We start from the raw sequence: 15,033 nt of genomic DNA on the forward strand, positions 1-15,033 counted from the left end.
TTGTGGTTTAGATGGACAGTGGCCTTGACTGGATAATCCCAGTTTCTGATCTGTTCCATATCTTTCTTTCCTGCCAATCTGTCATTACTGCTGTACTATCACATGTCTCAGTATCCATAGGACATATGCCCATTTAGCATATGACCTATACTTGTAAAATCCAACATACATGGACCCATTTTGTGCAATTAGTATTTAGAAAAATATATGAGAGAATTGTCTGCATGGTTTGGGTCTATGTGTGTTGGATTTTACACATGTAGGACCTGTTAAAACTAATTCACTGAATTACGGCATGGAGTTTGGAAGAAGATGATGCAAGCCCCACCACACAAAGTGGTGTGTGTGTGTGTGTGTCCAACTCATCAGGAGGAAGGGTCATAGTTCAGAAGTAGAACACATATTTTGATGCAGAAAGTCTTGGGTTCTCCAGATAGGACTTGCTGAAATCCTGAAAAGTTCAGGTGTAAACAATGCTGAGCTAGAAGGACCAGGGGTCTGACTTGATAAAAAGGAGAGTCCTATGTACTTAAATCCCAGGATAAGGAGAGATGGGGGAAGAATGCCAGGTGAGTAGGGAGCAAAGGTGTGCTCTTGCTCCTATCTGTGAGCATGGGCTGGATTGCGTATTGACAGGCACTGCCCAATCTGACACATTTCATTCGTGGAATTTAAGGAGGCTGCTACTTAACTGGATAGCACTGACAATAAGAAAACTGGCAAAAATGAAACTGGGTGCACATCTTCAAGGTTTCTCCTCTCAAAACCCACACGCTTTCTGCTTCAACCCGTATATATTTAACCAATTGTTAAACAGTACCTGTGGCTTATTTGAGTTCCCCTAAGGCTTGACATAGTTTCTTCCAAGTTCTGCCTCAGATCTGCTATATTCTTTACAGTTCTCATTCTTCTAGCTTCAGGATCTTCCCCTGCAATGAAACAGTGTATATAGCTAACAATATACTGCAATAAATATCAGAAGAGATCTCCATCATCATTCCAATAACATATCTCTGAATCTTCTCTAATATGAAACAGACAATGACTTATAGCATGCAAAGTTATTTCATAACAGCAAATTAGCTGATGCTCTGTATGGGGGCAGTGTGGGGGTGGCAAAAAAAACAACACAGAAGTTCCTGTACTCACACCTTGAGAAAGTAAAAGGGCCTTTCCCCTCTTCCTGCACTCCCTCTACCCACTTTTCCACTGAATTTGTGAGGAATCTTTATTTAAAAAGTTGGTAATAAAAATTAAAACTACAGTTTTTAAAAAATCAAGATTTATAGATAATTTTGAAGGCTTTTGTTAAAAAGAATTAAAAATTAACACTGCTGTCAATCACAAAATGCCCAGTGTGGAGTGTATGATGTGGCAGGTATGGCATAGCACAACATTAGAGGTGCTTGCCTGCTGGGGTTTTTTGTGGCAGTCACACAATATTGATTTTACACACCCACACCCAGAGAGAGAGAGACCTTGTTGTCTACAAACCACAGGGAACATAACCTGGTTCCAGGGAAAATATACAAGGTGACCAACCACATTCTCTGCTGCACCAGCACGGAACACCCACATGCACTCAACATACATGACACCCGCCCTGTGGAACACCCTCCCATCAGATGTCAAAGAGATAAACAACTACCTGACATTTAGAATTAGGGAATTTTTAAATGTGCGAAGTTTTAATCTATTTTTAATTTTTTGTGGGAAGCCGCCCAGAGTGGCTGGGGAAACCCAGCCAGATGGGCGGGGTACAAATAATATATTATTATTATTATTATTATTATTATTATTATTATTATTATTATTATTATCATTATTATTATTATTCAGACCACAGACACACATGCATTGCCCTGTCTGTCTCTCACACAACCACACATATATGCCTCCTTTCCTCTCAGTCCAGGTGCACCTGTCCCTCTCTCTCACATACCACACATGCACACATACCTCCCCCCAACTTGCACACACAAACACGTATGCACATATCACATAGACCTTCCTCTCTGTCCAGGTGCACCTTCCCTCACTTCTGCAGACCTCACATACATAGTGTCTTTCCTCACATATGAACAAAGACCTCATATAGATGTTTTCTTCCTTTCCTCACCCACCCACCCCATATACAACCCTTCCGCTTTCAAACAAAGCACACATACATACCTGTGTCCATCATGCACACATGCTCACACAGACACACACACACATACTACATGAGCAGCAGCAGCACCCATTGAAAAGAGCACCTCCCTAGGGCAAAGGCAGCACTTGCCAGAAACTTCACCTCGCAGCCAGACCAAGGTAGCCTGAATATGCAGGACACCCCCACTCCATCCCAATTTCTTTTTTTAAGTGAGCACAGGAAAAAGGAGAAACCGCCTCTGGCTAGCAAGTAAGGGTGGGGGCCTCAGCTAGTGTTGCACGGGGGGGGGAGGGGAAGCACTGGGTACATACAAGCTTTAGACTCTATACATAAAATATATCCAGATTCAATAAACATGAGTATTCATGTAAAAAGTACACTTCAAAAATATACAAAATCTAAACTGCAACAACTTAATTCTAAACTCTCACTTGATTTTAAGACCTGCCAATTATTATTTATTTATTCTAGCAGCAACGTGTCAATTTCTATAGTATTTAATTGGAACGTGGGATTTACAGGCCAACAGAGCGCATTTTACTATATATTAATACCATTCCCTACCACACAGTTAAGGAGGCAACTTTGCAAGACTTCCTCCCAGGGGAGAGACTCCTTGAGTATTGAAGTTGTTCTGGGGTGGGTTTGGCCCTTAGCAGTCGGTGAGATTTTCTACCTGTATGTGCAGGTCATACTTGGCCACACATTTTATGCAAGAATGGCATAAGTTCTACCTTGTTATACTTTAATAAATATAACCTTTCCTTATCTTGACAAGCCTTCCTTCTGGTTTGTGTGCTCCATGAGATCAGGAATGTGTCATAGGCTTGCATACCCTTACTCCCACTCCTTCTCCTCCCTAATCCCCTGCTCCCCTCACCACAAGGAGGTATTAACAACTAAAATTGCATGGTAACAGAATCCCATCTTCAGGCAATTCTGTGATCTTTTTGCTCTGCCATTAAGTGCTCAACAGAGGGAAGAAAGCAGAGAATATGTGAGAGGACTCCGTGCGCCAAGGCCAGCTCATAAATATTGGAGAAGACATGATTTTCAGTACATATTTAAATGACCTTCATAAAATAAAATGATAGGGATGCTGACAGAGCGTGTAAATAATGGGTTTGTAATGTCATGTTTAACCTGCTTATGAGCCTCATTTCTGGCTCCTTGCTTGGTTCTGAACTTCAGTGGCAGAGCGTCATGCTCCGGCACCGGGGGGCAGAGAGCATGTGGGGGCAGGACTGGCGCACGTCCCAGGAATGTGATGCACCACCTGTAGGGGGTGGCATGCATCCTGGGGGCATGGAGTGCCGCCCGTAGGGGCATGGCGCCCGGCACGGGCAGGGGGGCAGCCGCGATGGCACCCTGCCGGGATCGCGCTACTGGGGGAGGTGCGCTCCCACAGCATGCCTCTTCCTCCACTAGTGCTGAGCTCACAGATGATGGGGTGGGTTCTGCAGCTTTCAGGGCTTCAATGGAGCAAACGTAAGCAAGGATGTGAAGAACTTTCATAAATCGTATGAAAACATGCCTGCACACATGCAAAGGTCAAACATGCTTAGAACACTAAAAAGAAAAGCAAAAAAAGCTAATCTTTTAAGGAATTCATACTTCTGACAATTCAGCTGCATACTGAGCTATAATGAGTTCGCGCATCTCTAGGAATTATGCCTCTCAAGATACCACCAAAGCATCAGCTTCTCTTTCTCCTGAGGATTGGTCCCTAGCTATCCTTGCTTAATGCCAAAACAGAGCCAAGAAAGATGCCTGTTGATTTTCAAATTCAACATCCCAACAGCTTTTGTGTGTAGAGATGCTCATATAGTGTGAAATATTATTGTTGTTTATCATTGTTATGATGCTTGGTTATAACTAACCTGCCACAAGAGTCAAATTTATTTGTGATCATGCACAGGAAAACCAGCTGTGTTTTTATAGCAACAAAAAGTAGGGAATGGAGTTGGTGCAAAGTATCTCTACAAGAAGAAGAATCTTATTAACTTCTGTATGAATAAATCAGAAGTTCATTACATATCACTATGTACACGGAAAATCAGAATAATTTGTGGGTGTTTAGATGACCGGAGGCAGGGATTTTACGCCAGTACTCATATTAATACATCATACACTTAGCGACTAAGAGTCTCCCCTAAGTCAGGCGTGGGAAACTTCTGTCCCTCTAGATATTGCTGAACTACAAATCCCATCTTCCCTGACCATGGTCCACGCTGCCTGAAGTGGATGGGAGCTGCAGTTCAGCAACATATGTCGGGGCCAAAGGTTCTCTATTCCTGTCCTATGTCCAAACATCTTCACATAGAGACAATGTGAGCATTATTGATTAGTCAGAAGGGTCCAGAAGGCCAAAAGGTAGATCAAGAGTAATATTGCTAATCAAATAAATAAAACAAATACAAAAGAAAAATGTGTATATTATTATTAAACTTGTATACCACCCTCCCTCCGTAGATCCCAGAGTGGTTCACAACAGAAAAATGCAAAAAGAGAACACAAAATACATAATCAAAAAACAAAACAAAAAAACCAATAACCCCTCCCACAAACACATTTGAAAGGACTTAGAATGTTAATCAGCCAAAGGTATGGTTGAAGAGGAACATTTTTGCCTGGGGCCTAAAGATATGTAATGAAGGGGCCAGAAATGCCTCTCTTGGGAGAGTACTCCACAAACAGGGAGCCACCACAGAAAAAGATCCGTTCTCATGTTGGCACCCTCTGGACCTCTCGTGGACAAGGCACACAAAGAAGCGTCTCAGATGAGGATCACAAGGTCCAGATCGGTTCATATAGGGAGAGGTGCTCCTGGAGGTTTTGTGGATCTGAGCCAGAGTCAAAACCAACACTTTGAATTACTGGCAGCCAGTGCAGCTGGGCAACGATTGGTGTAATATGTTCAAACTGCCTTGCCCCAATGAGCAACCTGGCCACTGAATTCTGCACCAGCTGAAGCTTCTGAACCATCTTCAGAGACAGCACTATGTATAATGTTGTTGCAGTGAGTTATCAGAGCATAGATGACAAATGTTAGGCCATCTCTGTCCATGCCACCTGAGCCTCAAGCAACAGCAAGGATCCAGAGGTACCCCAAAACTATGTACCCACTGCCTTCAAGAGCAGCCAACCCCCACATCCATCTGGCTTAGAGAACCACCTCCTAACCGTGTCTCAGTCTCATCTGAAATGTGCTTTAGTTTGTTGGATATAATCCAGTCCATTACCGAAGCAATCCAAATATGTTACAATTGTCCAGTCTGGAAGAAGTGCTAAACAATAGCCTGGGTAGCGTTAGGATCATGTGGTTCTCTCTGTTCTCTCCTTTTCCAGTATAGATGCAAGGAGGAGATTTTATTTTTTTTAAGGAATTGGATGCTTCCAATCACCACTTGCTGCTTCTTGGTTAGTGATTCCTGGTTTGTTTCACTAAACTACCATTTCAACTAGAGCTGTGCAAAAACAGATTTTCAAAATTATCCAATCTCTCTTTGTGGGCACATAAATTTGGGCAAACATGTCACAGAATTTTTCCAGTGGGCAACTTGGCTGTCAGTTTGCTTCCCCACAATACTCCAGATCAGTGTCATTCAAGGGGGCTTGGGGACACCACCACACACACACACACACACACACATTGTGTAAAATGTATGCAAACAGGCCTCCTATTCCTAGGAAATGTTTTCTGTGAATTTTCAGAACACCTCTAGTTTAAACTACTGGTTGCCCTTTATATTCACAACGAACTGCAGCTAGTTTTGAAACAGAAGCAGATGTTTCACATAGTCCTTTCACTGCCAACGTGGAGAATAGCGAAAGATGGAGCGTATGAACATAAGACTCACCCAGGCTCATTCCAGCACTGCTAAATTATGGTTTAGTATTATGTCCCATCTTACCCATTAAACAGTAATAAACAAGCCCAGAACAAAATAAATAGACGATTGTTACTTTAATCATCTGGATCCTGGGAGTGAGAGATAGAACCTTAAGCACCTTTATTGTTTAAAGGTACTAGACCAACAAGTTTCTCCTCTCTTCTATGGTACAAGGCAGCAACCAAATGGCAGCAATCAGAACATCAGAAAGCAGAAAGGATTTAGCTGAGTTCCAAACTGCATGAGTTGCATTTTCAGCATTTATGATGCCATGTCAATCCCAGGGTTCCTCTCTGATCATTTGTGCTCCTGGACAAAAATGGAATATAATCTTTATAAATAATTAAGTTGCTTCAGCGTAGCTAACATTAACAGTACCCCATACTTCGTGCTTCTGTTATGAAAGTTACATTTGTCACATTAAGGCCTGCAAGCAAGGGAGAATGGGGCTGGTTGAAAGCACCCTGCAAATGAAAATTAACATTCCACACATCAGGCATACATGTCAGAAAGAATAACAGGTAAAGTCTGGATTGAATGGATCTATAAGGTGCATGAGCTAGCAGGTAAGTTAATAAATCAAGCCAGTCACCCAGAACCAGTTACTTATGCCCACTAGCCTACTTCAGATACTGCATCCATTCTGGTTTCTGCAGTTTCATGACCAGGAGCATTCTTCCTGTACAGCTAGCATCCACTTAGCTAAAGGTAAAGGTAAAGGGACCCCTGACCGTGAGGTCCAGTCGCGAACGACTCTGGGGTTGCGGCGCTCATCTCGCTTTACTGGCCGAGGGAGCCGGTGTACAGCTTCCGGGTCATGTGGCCATCATGACTAAGCCGCTTCTGGCAAACCAGAGCAGCGCAGGGAAATGCCGTTTACCTTCCACCGGAGCAGTACCTATTTATCTACTTGCACTTTGTGCTTTCGAACTGCTAGGTTGGCAGGAGCAGGGACCGAGCAACAGGAGGTCACCCTGTCGTGGGGATTTGAACCACCGACCTTCTGATTGGCAAGCCCAGCAGCTCAGTGGTTTAACCTACAGTGTCACCCGTGTCCACTTAGTGGAGTCCTCAAAAGCAGAGGGTATTAGAAATCTTGCTTAGCATGGAGGAACTCACGAAATTGCCACATGTTTCTCTTTTTTGCAAATGTCAACAGCCCCGGCAAGAACACTCCCTGCCTCTCTCAAGTACATATTATAAGCTTCCAAGTCCCCGCCCTTTTTCTTTTTCCTTTTGATGAGCAAATAAACCCCCATTAATTGAAATGACCCACCTAGTCTCATATCATGTTACTGTGGGGTGTTCATCAAACTGTACAAATATGAAGACAACAAATAAGTTGGAGTTCAGTTTTTGCAAAAACCAAGTAGGGAGTTTGACAGTTCATGCTTACCATACATGGACTGCACATGCAATGCACATTGGAATGTAGGGAGCTGAGCTTATGGTCCTTGAAAGAAACTGGTGAATGGCTGCTGGTCCTTGAAAGAAACTGGTGAATGACATTTGCAGAGATACGGGGTTACATTTCATTTCCTACTGCATGGGTTTCTGATACAATCTACGTGTGCCAAAAATTCATGTCTTTTTCTCCAGATGGGAAAACTGAGGCATATGCAGCTATTAGCAGCCATGTTTATCTCATGCTGTTGCAATGTTATCTCATTAAAAAAATTCAACAGCCACCTTTATTCCATTACCATTTTACTTTAATATTAGTATAACATAAAACATTTCCTTCCTATCACCCATTGTAGTTAAATATAAAAGGCTTTGCATCATGACACAAGTCATCCATCTGTGAAAATATCACCCCACCCCACATTTGCCATGATTAAGAAAATGTGCTATCTGGCAAAAGTCATAGACAGAAACAGGGGTTTCTTCCAGGTCACACAACATATCAGTGGCAGAAAGAAACACAGATTACTTGATTTTACCAAGCCCATAATCTCTTGTTTAAATTCTGCTTAAATCACACCATACATAAAGCTTCAGTTTCAGTCCTAGCACAAGTATATGCCACAGGGAAATGAAGGAGGGAGGGGAGAGAGAGAGGTGGGGGGAAGAAGAAGAGGCACAGAGTTCCAAAAATTTAATTACATAAAACATCTGAATGCAGCACTTTGAGCAACCCACACTTCTGAGTGAAGGGAGATGAAAAGTACAGCCAGCTGCAGAGGAATCATTTGAAGTACCTATGGCTGTGGATTACCGATGCCTACTTGCCTTCACTGATGTAGCTCGTCTGTGAAGTCTTGGCACTCACAATTCTGCTCAAAGCGTGTATTTATGGGTAAGATTTCTGTAGGGAGCCTTATGGAGCTAGAGCAGAAAGTAGGCCATGGTACTGCCTAAATACATCAGACCTTATTAAGTTTGCTGGTTGCCTTATTTTTTATTATTGAAGTATCAAGGCATATTAATACTGGAAACGGAGAAATTGAGAATGAAGTGGCAAACTTACACAGGTACCTAGCCAGGAGAAGGATTTACATTCAATAAGGCCATTACATGTGGAGCAAACCACAGTCACACTCCATCACACCACCTTCCCTCAGATGGTAAAATGATAGTATGACTGCATGACACTCCCTTGTATGTATAAAACAATCACGAATGAAACAGGTTAAAATTCACAGCCTACCATCGCTTGTTGTTCTAAGGTCAGCTTTAGTGCAAATATGACCTATTGGGAAAATCATGTGCTGCCACAAGCATAGCTTTCAAAACAGATTATCTGAGTGGGTTTTTTTTAATATATAAAAAATGCAGTCACTTTATCTAAAAGGAAGGATAACATTCCACCGTGCAACACTGAACACGAACCCAGATGTGTCTTCCAAGATTACTATCACCAAAATCTCCTCCATGCAGATGTGCCAGTGCCTATAAAACTATCTGCCCATGCCATGCAGAAGTGAACTCACCCAAATAATCATTGTAAAGCACTTGCTCTAAGTCACCAAGCATTGTTATTATAACGTCCTCATCCAGCTGTGCTGTCCCCTCGCGTAAGCAACCTTCTTCCTCCTCCACCCAGTTCTTGCTGGTGAATCTAGGCTTAAAGGGCACTTTTTCATCACCCAATTTGCTCTTTTCTCCTTGGCCACATTCATCTGCAGAATAACCTCTGAGCCTTTTGCTTGACTTTCTGCCTCCGACAGGTGGTAGTTCTTCAGTTTCCCACAGTGACTTGTTGCTGGCATGGTAAAGGGAATGTGCTGATTTTGATAGCGCTTTGGAAAGCAATCTTCTGCTTCCAAGTTCTGTCTCCCCTTCATGATGAACCTGGCTAGACTTAGAAGCATTGCCAAACCAGTTTTCTCTGCATGAAAATCGCCTCTTTTCCCCTTCACTTAGGAGAGTAAGATTCGTCAAAGACCTCTGCTTCTGAAGGCGAGCACCCCCATTTTTTGCATCCTTGCCTCTGAACACCGAGAGTTCAGCAGGTCGTTGCATGATTTTAGCCAGAGATTCACTTCAAATTATGCTTCACATTTCCTAGATGCAGGGAAGGCAAGATCTTTTAAGCCGGTATCAGGAACGAACCTTTCAGCAGCGTACGATTTAGACAGCCTGCAGCTCTCCTCTCCACTGGTACCGAGAAACATAGCTTACACATCCAGTGTGCATGCTGCAAATGACTAGACAGGCATAGTCATATTGTCTGAATTTATGTCGGTTTTGATGCTAAGCCAGCTCTCTCCAGCCCTGTTAATCTGCAGTACTTACAGTCATTTTACTTGAATTTCCTTCAAGCAGAAGAGAGTTGATCAAACACTCGGCTCCAGCACAAAAGTAATCCTAAAAGCCAGCGACGCTTTCCTCTCTCCATCCAATCATCGGTTTCATCAGAGTGATGGACCTGCATCCCTTTCTACAGCTGCTGTATTCTGAAATCCAAAAGTACGGAGCAAGTGCAGACTACTGTGCTTCTCCCACGCTCTCCCGCTAGATCATGGCCGGTTGCTGTGCACAGATCTTTACTTTAGATGGGCTGATAGAGATGCAAGTGCAGCCTGCACGTCAGAGCTCAATAAGAGCCAAAATTAACCAGCGAAGCAAAGCACTGAAAAGGCTTCCTTGCATTTTAGTATTCAACCTGCATTCCCAGATCTATGACTGTTCTCTGCTACAGCAGTGGATGCTGCTGGCTGCCATGGCAGCAAACAGCCTAGCAAATTAAACCGGAAAGACCCAAGCCTCTGCCCAATTTTGTAATGCCAGGGGTTTTGAGGCACAGCTTAAGCCAAATGGGAGGTCCCAGCATTAGCTGCAGCACACCTTGAAATGGTATCTTTCACTGTACGGTAAGATTTAGAAAATGATTTCTGTCTTGCCGCTGCTATCCGTTATGCAGGCAATTAGAAGGAGATTTTCAAATGGTATTTGATTCTTGCAGTGCATGGTGAATACGCCTCTTCCCATAGCATAAGAAAGAATTTATCGGAGAAGAGTCTTTTTTTGTTTGTTTGATAGATCAGTTACTTATTATGTGAAGCATTTCATTTCCACCTTCAAAATAAAATGCTTTGGATTCTCAAACCACTAAGGGGTGATTCTAAATGTTCAAAGAAAAAAAAAATTCCCAATCTTCTGGGGGAAACTATTAAATTGAGTAGATCACCAGATATGAAATCTCAGTCGAGGTATGAAGCAAAGTACACAAGCTCTAAACATTTTTTTATACACAGTAGCATTAAAATGCAATGAGAAAGTATAATTAATAGCTATAAGGTAGTTTTTTCGCATAAATGAAACCTTGTGTTTAAGTATTACACAAAAATAATTGCATTTGCAAAAACTATAGCATTGAAAATTTCATCCAGCTCACAGAGGTATCTAAAGACCATAATGTCATTTGTCAGCATTCAGCCACACCTACAGAATAAACCTACAGAATAAATCTTAAACCTCTTCCTGCATTACAAAGAAGGAAATTGGGCAGATTATGTGCACTTTTATTAACACTTTGATAGATGGAAATAGCTCTAGTGATGCATTTTCACCAGGAAAATTTGGCTCAGTTATTTATGTATTTTGGCTAGTTAAACTTAGATACGCCCAAGTGCTCTGTTTGCTCTTACCAGTGTTTAAAAAAATGAGTTTAGCCCATGGTTTGAAATTGGTTTAAGATCCTAGTTGGTTCCACTCCCAGTAATCACAGTCTCCTATTTCAGAGTGAAATGGTAAAACTATGCTTAGCTAGTCGAGAAAATTTTCTATCATGGCACAATGAAAAGGAAGGAGGGAAATGACAATGCAAAGAAGAACATGCACACACCATCTTCATTTAACAAACCAAAAATATACACCTAGCCCACCATTAATATCATCAAATGATTAACACAATCAAACCCTAAGCCAAATTCCTACAACACACTAGAGAAACCTGACCTGCCTTCTTTGCATGGGAGTATTGCAAAATACGGCCTTTCTGCTAGCAGAATGAAAGCTTAAACGAGGCATAGGCTAGCTCCGGCCCTCCAGATGATTTGGAACTACAATTCCCATCATCCCTAGCTAACAGGACCAGTGGTTAGGGATCATGGGAATTGTAGTTTCACAACATCTGGAGGGCTGGAGTTTGCCTATGCCTGGCTTAAACACTACTCCAGGTACAACTGCTGAATGAAGGTAGCAGACCTCTCAATGAATAGCTGTTCCATATCTGAGAGGGGGGGGGGGAACTGGTACAGTTAAAGGCAGTTGGGAAAAGAAGGCACCCAAGCTACTTTAGTGTAGTGGTTAGAGTGCTGGACTAGGAGGCCTGGGAGACCAAGGTTGAAATCCCCACTCAGTCATGAAGCTCACTAGGCAACATTGGACCAGTCGCTGCCTCTCAGCCTAACCTACATCACAGGGCTGCCATGAGGATACCAATAAGGAGGAGGACCATGAAAGTTACATTGATCTCCTTGGAGGAAAAGTTGGATATAAATGAATAAATAATAGTTGGGCTTCAAAGATTCCATACCCAAATGTAATTTTAGGAATGTGTGCATGTGTGCTTCTAACAATGTACATTATGTTCAGGTCCTTTCTATATTTATTCAGTTCAGGTAATTCAGCCATGACTAATACATATACACCAGCCATACAAACATATTTTAAACTCAGGAAAAGAACCAACACAACATGTTAATACACAGCTGATGTTTTCTATTTATTTATTTTTAGACATTGCATTGAATACAGCCCAGTGGCATATATTCGTACATACACATTGCAGAATCCTTTTCCTTTTCCACATGGCAGTTGCCTTTGGACCACTCCAAGCAGATAATTTTAGAATCTGAACTAGGCCATACACTGCCATTGTCTCCTAGACCAACATAAATTTGTATCAAAAAGATGTTATGTAAGCATGTTCCAAGTACAAATGTTTACAATGTAATTTCAGTAGAAAAAAATACCCTTCCAAAACCAAAGAATGATCAATGTTTTGTAAAGCTGTTTCTTAAAAACAAATTTAACATGGAAGAATTACAGGTTCTTATCCACCTTGCCTCTGCATCAGTAGGACAGATCATGAGGATACTTGAAAGAGTGTTATGGTTACTGAGATTTTCTTGGTGTTAAACATTTTGGTCTAAAAGTCACAAGTTTGTATAAAACAGTGAAAGTTCTTCATGTAGGTAATGTAGCAAAGACCATATCCAAAATAGGATATTGATTTACTTGAACATTCTGGCACATAAGACATGACAAGACATGCAAACAGCTTACAAGGACCACCTACGTTATAACCTAGGTTATCCACTCTCATTTGCAGAGAAGTGTAAGAGTATATAAATATAATTTAAAGTACACACCTTCTGTTGCAACACATTGTGCCAATATTCAGCGCTAAAGAACGTTTTTAGTTTTACCACAGATTGCTTAGATTAAAATAATCAACACAATTAAATAACTACAACATTATTTTGCGACAATAATTCATAATGTTTCACAGTAACATGACCCTCAGCCTAACAAAACTCCTTAGATTTATGTAACACCCAGAGTGTGCTTTTCCCAACCAAGGCCTTCTGTTTCTGCTATGTCTAAATATGCTTTCATCTGCAAACATCAAAAATAGAGCTTGAGGTACAGGCAGAACTATCACTGAAAGGATAAATGCAGACAAACAGGAGATGGATTTTCCCCCACAGAAGACAAAAGCAACATCTTCAAAAGAAATGACAAAGATGATGATCTTTAGCATAGCAGTTTCTTAGGTGTTCCCAGATCAATCACCTTCTCTGACTTAGCAGCAATAGAATGCTAACTAGATCCTTTACCAAAACCTATCTTCACAATCCTTAAGCTTCAGAGGGGTTTAAAAGAAACAAAATCAAATAACATCCAATATACCTTAAAAACACAATTATGCAACCTCTTAAAAAATCGGCACAATGACAGAAATACTAAACATTACATTGCAGCTTCAGAAAACAGTATCAACCCTGGGGCCACAAACGTCCACTGTCTTCCAAGTGCCTGAAGGAAAACATAACAGTATGCCACCATCAGCATGATGTTAGCGCTGCTGATGGCAGTGGTACATATGTGCTAAAAGAAAATAAAAATACTAGGCTAAGGATAATGATGTTCTACGATTACTATTTTTTTCTGTAGATCTTGTTCTACTGAGAAAAAGCTGGTTGTCGGATACTCACTGGTGAATCAGTGCAATTTTGCCTATGTTCAAAGCCAATCCCATAAAGAACAGATAATTTTCTTTGTGTGGGGTTTTTTTTTGGTTTTTTTGCATTTTAGTAGGTCTGATGCTTGTTTGGATTAGCACAGTAACACTGAAGCAGGAGGAGGCAAAAAACAGAAATGTGGAGCACGGCATCATTTCAATTTCAAAAACCACTGAGGGACAATTTAAGCATGATTGCCCCCACACAGAGGCTACTGATTAGCACTTACAGCACAGTGCCAACCTTACACCTGGCAAGAGCAAGGTTTAAAAGGCTTTTAGTGTGCTGGCCTACACAAAGGCACCATCTACATGACAGTGCAACCACTTCCAGGGCTATACAACTCTGGAGTGCATCAAGCGCGTGGGGTGAGAGCCTTTCAAATGTTACACCCACCACATGGAGAACTGTCACTGGACGGTGCTTTTTGGCAACCACTCAAGGAAGAGAGCTACACTGTTCAAATCCACTATGAGTGACCTCCACAAGCAATTACATCTCCTGAGACATTTCCAGTACTGTGTATGATAAGATGTCAAATGGCTAACAATTTGCTAGCTGCTGTCCTTGCACATCAGATCATCAAAGCAGCAAAGTAACTGCAGATGCCAAAGGATGGCAGCATAAAAGACAAAAAAAAAACCCACAAGTATCAACAACAGGTATCACTTGATGGACAGTATTCCTAGGCTAATGAAATGTTACTGATATATGCAAACACCTGCCCCACGACTGAACCATCTTGAAACAGTGGACTGCAGATCTAGCATTTTCAGTCTTCTGTTCTAGCCAATAATCATCCTGTTCAACAAATGCATGCAACATTTTAGCCTTTTTTCTCACTCACTTGCTCACATTGCTGTAAGGCAATTATGAGTGACACACATCTGCTTTTCTTTTCTTTTTTAGTATTTCCAATATACCATGAGAGGATAACTGAACTGTCACTATAAATTCCTCAATCGAGTACCAGTGACATTCTGAAAAATGAGCCAGGAACTTGTCTGATCACACTCCTGTGTCCATTTCACCCTTCTGTGTCATTTTGGAGCAGAAATGTAAAACCCATTATGGTAAAAAAGGCTAGCTATTTGCTTACCTATGTGTCCATCTGCCTGATTATTTCTGCTAACTCCAATGTGGAGCATATACCATCTGTAGCAGCCCTACTGAAGCAGTTTTGTACGCATTTATTTTTACCTGGGTATTTTGAGCTTGCATATGCAAATTGACATGAGAAACTGACGTGAACATGCAACGTATTCAGAGGATGAGACAATGGGAGGAAGGGGAG

The 15,033-nt window shown here is 41.6% G+C and overlaps 1 protein-coding gene across 9 annotated transcripts in view; it reads right to left on the reverse strand.

Moving 5' to 3' along the window:
* Positions 1-15,033, reverse strand: part of NAV3 (neuron navigator 3) — a 431,035-nt gene that overhangs the window by 102,720 nt on the left and 313,282 nt on the right. For 8 of the 9 annotated variants that reach the window (XM_081211182.1, XM_081211181.1, XM_081211178.1 and 5 more), the window contains one exon: positions 821-929. In XM_081211182.1, the coding sequence (XP_081067308.1) occupies positions 821-929 (109 nt within the window). Of the gene's footprint in view, positions 1-820; positions 930-8,978; positions 10,220-15,033 lie in introns of those variants that run through there. The other variant, XM_081211184.1, reaches the window with a different exon arrangement.

Source organism: Podarcis bocagei (assembly GCF_964188305.1).
Source record: "Podarcis bocagei genome assembly, chromosome: 10".
NCBI classification, from domain to species: Eukaryota; Metazoa; Chordata; class Lepidosauria; order Squamata; family Lacertidae; genus Podarcis; species Podarcis bocagei.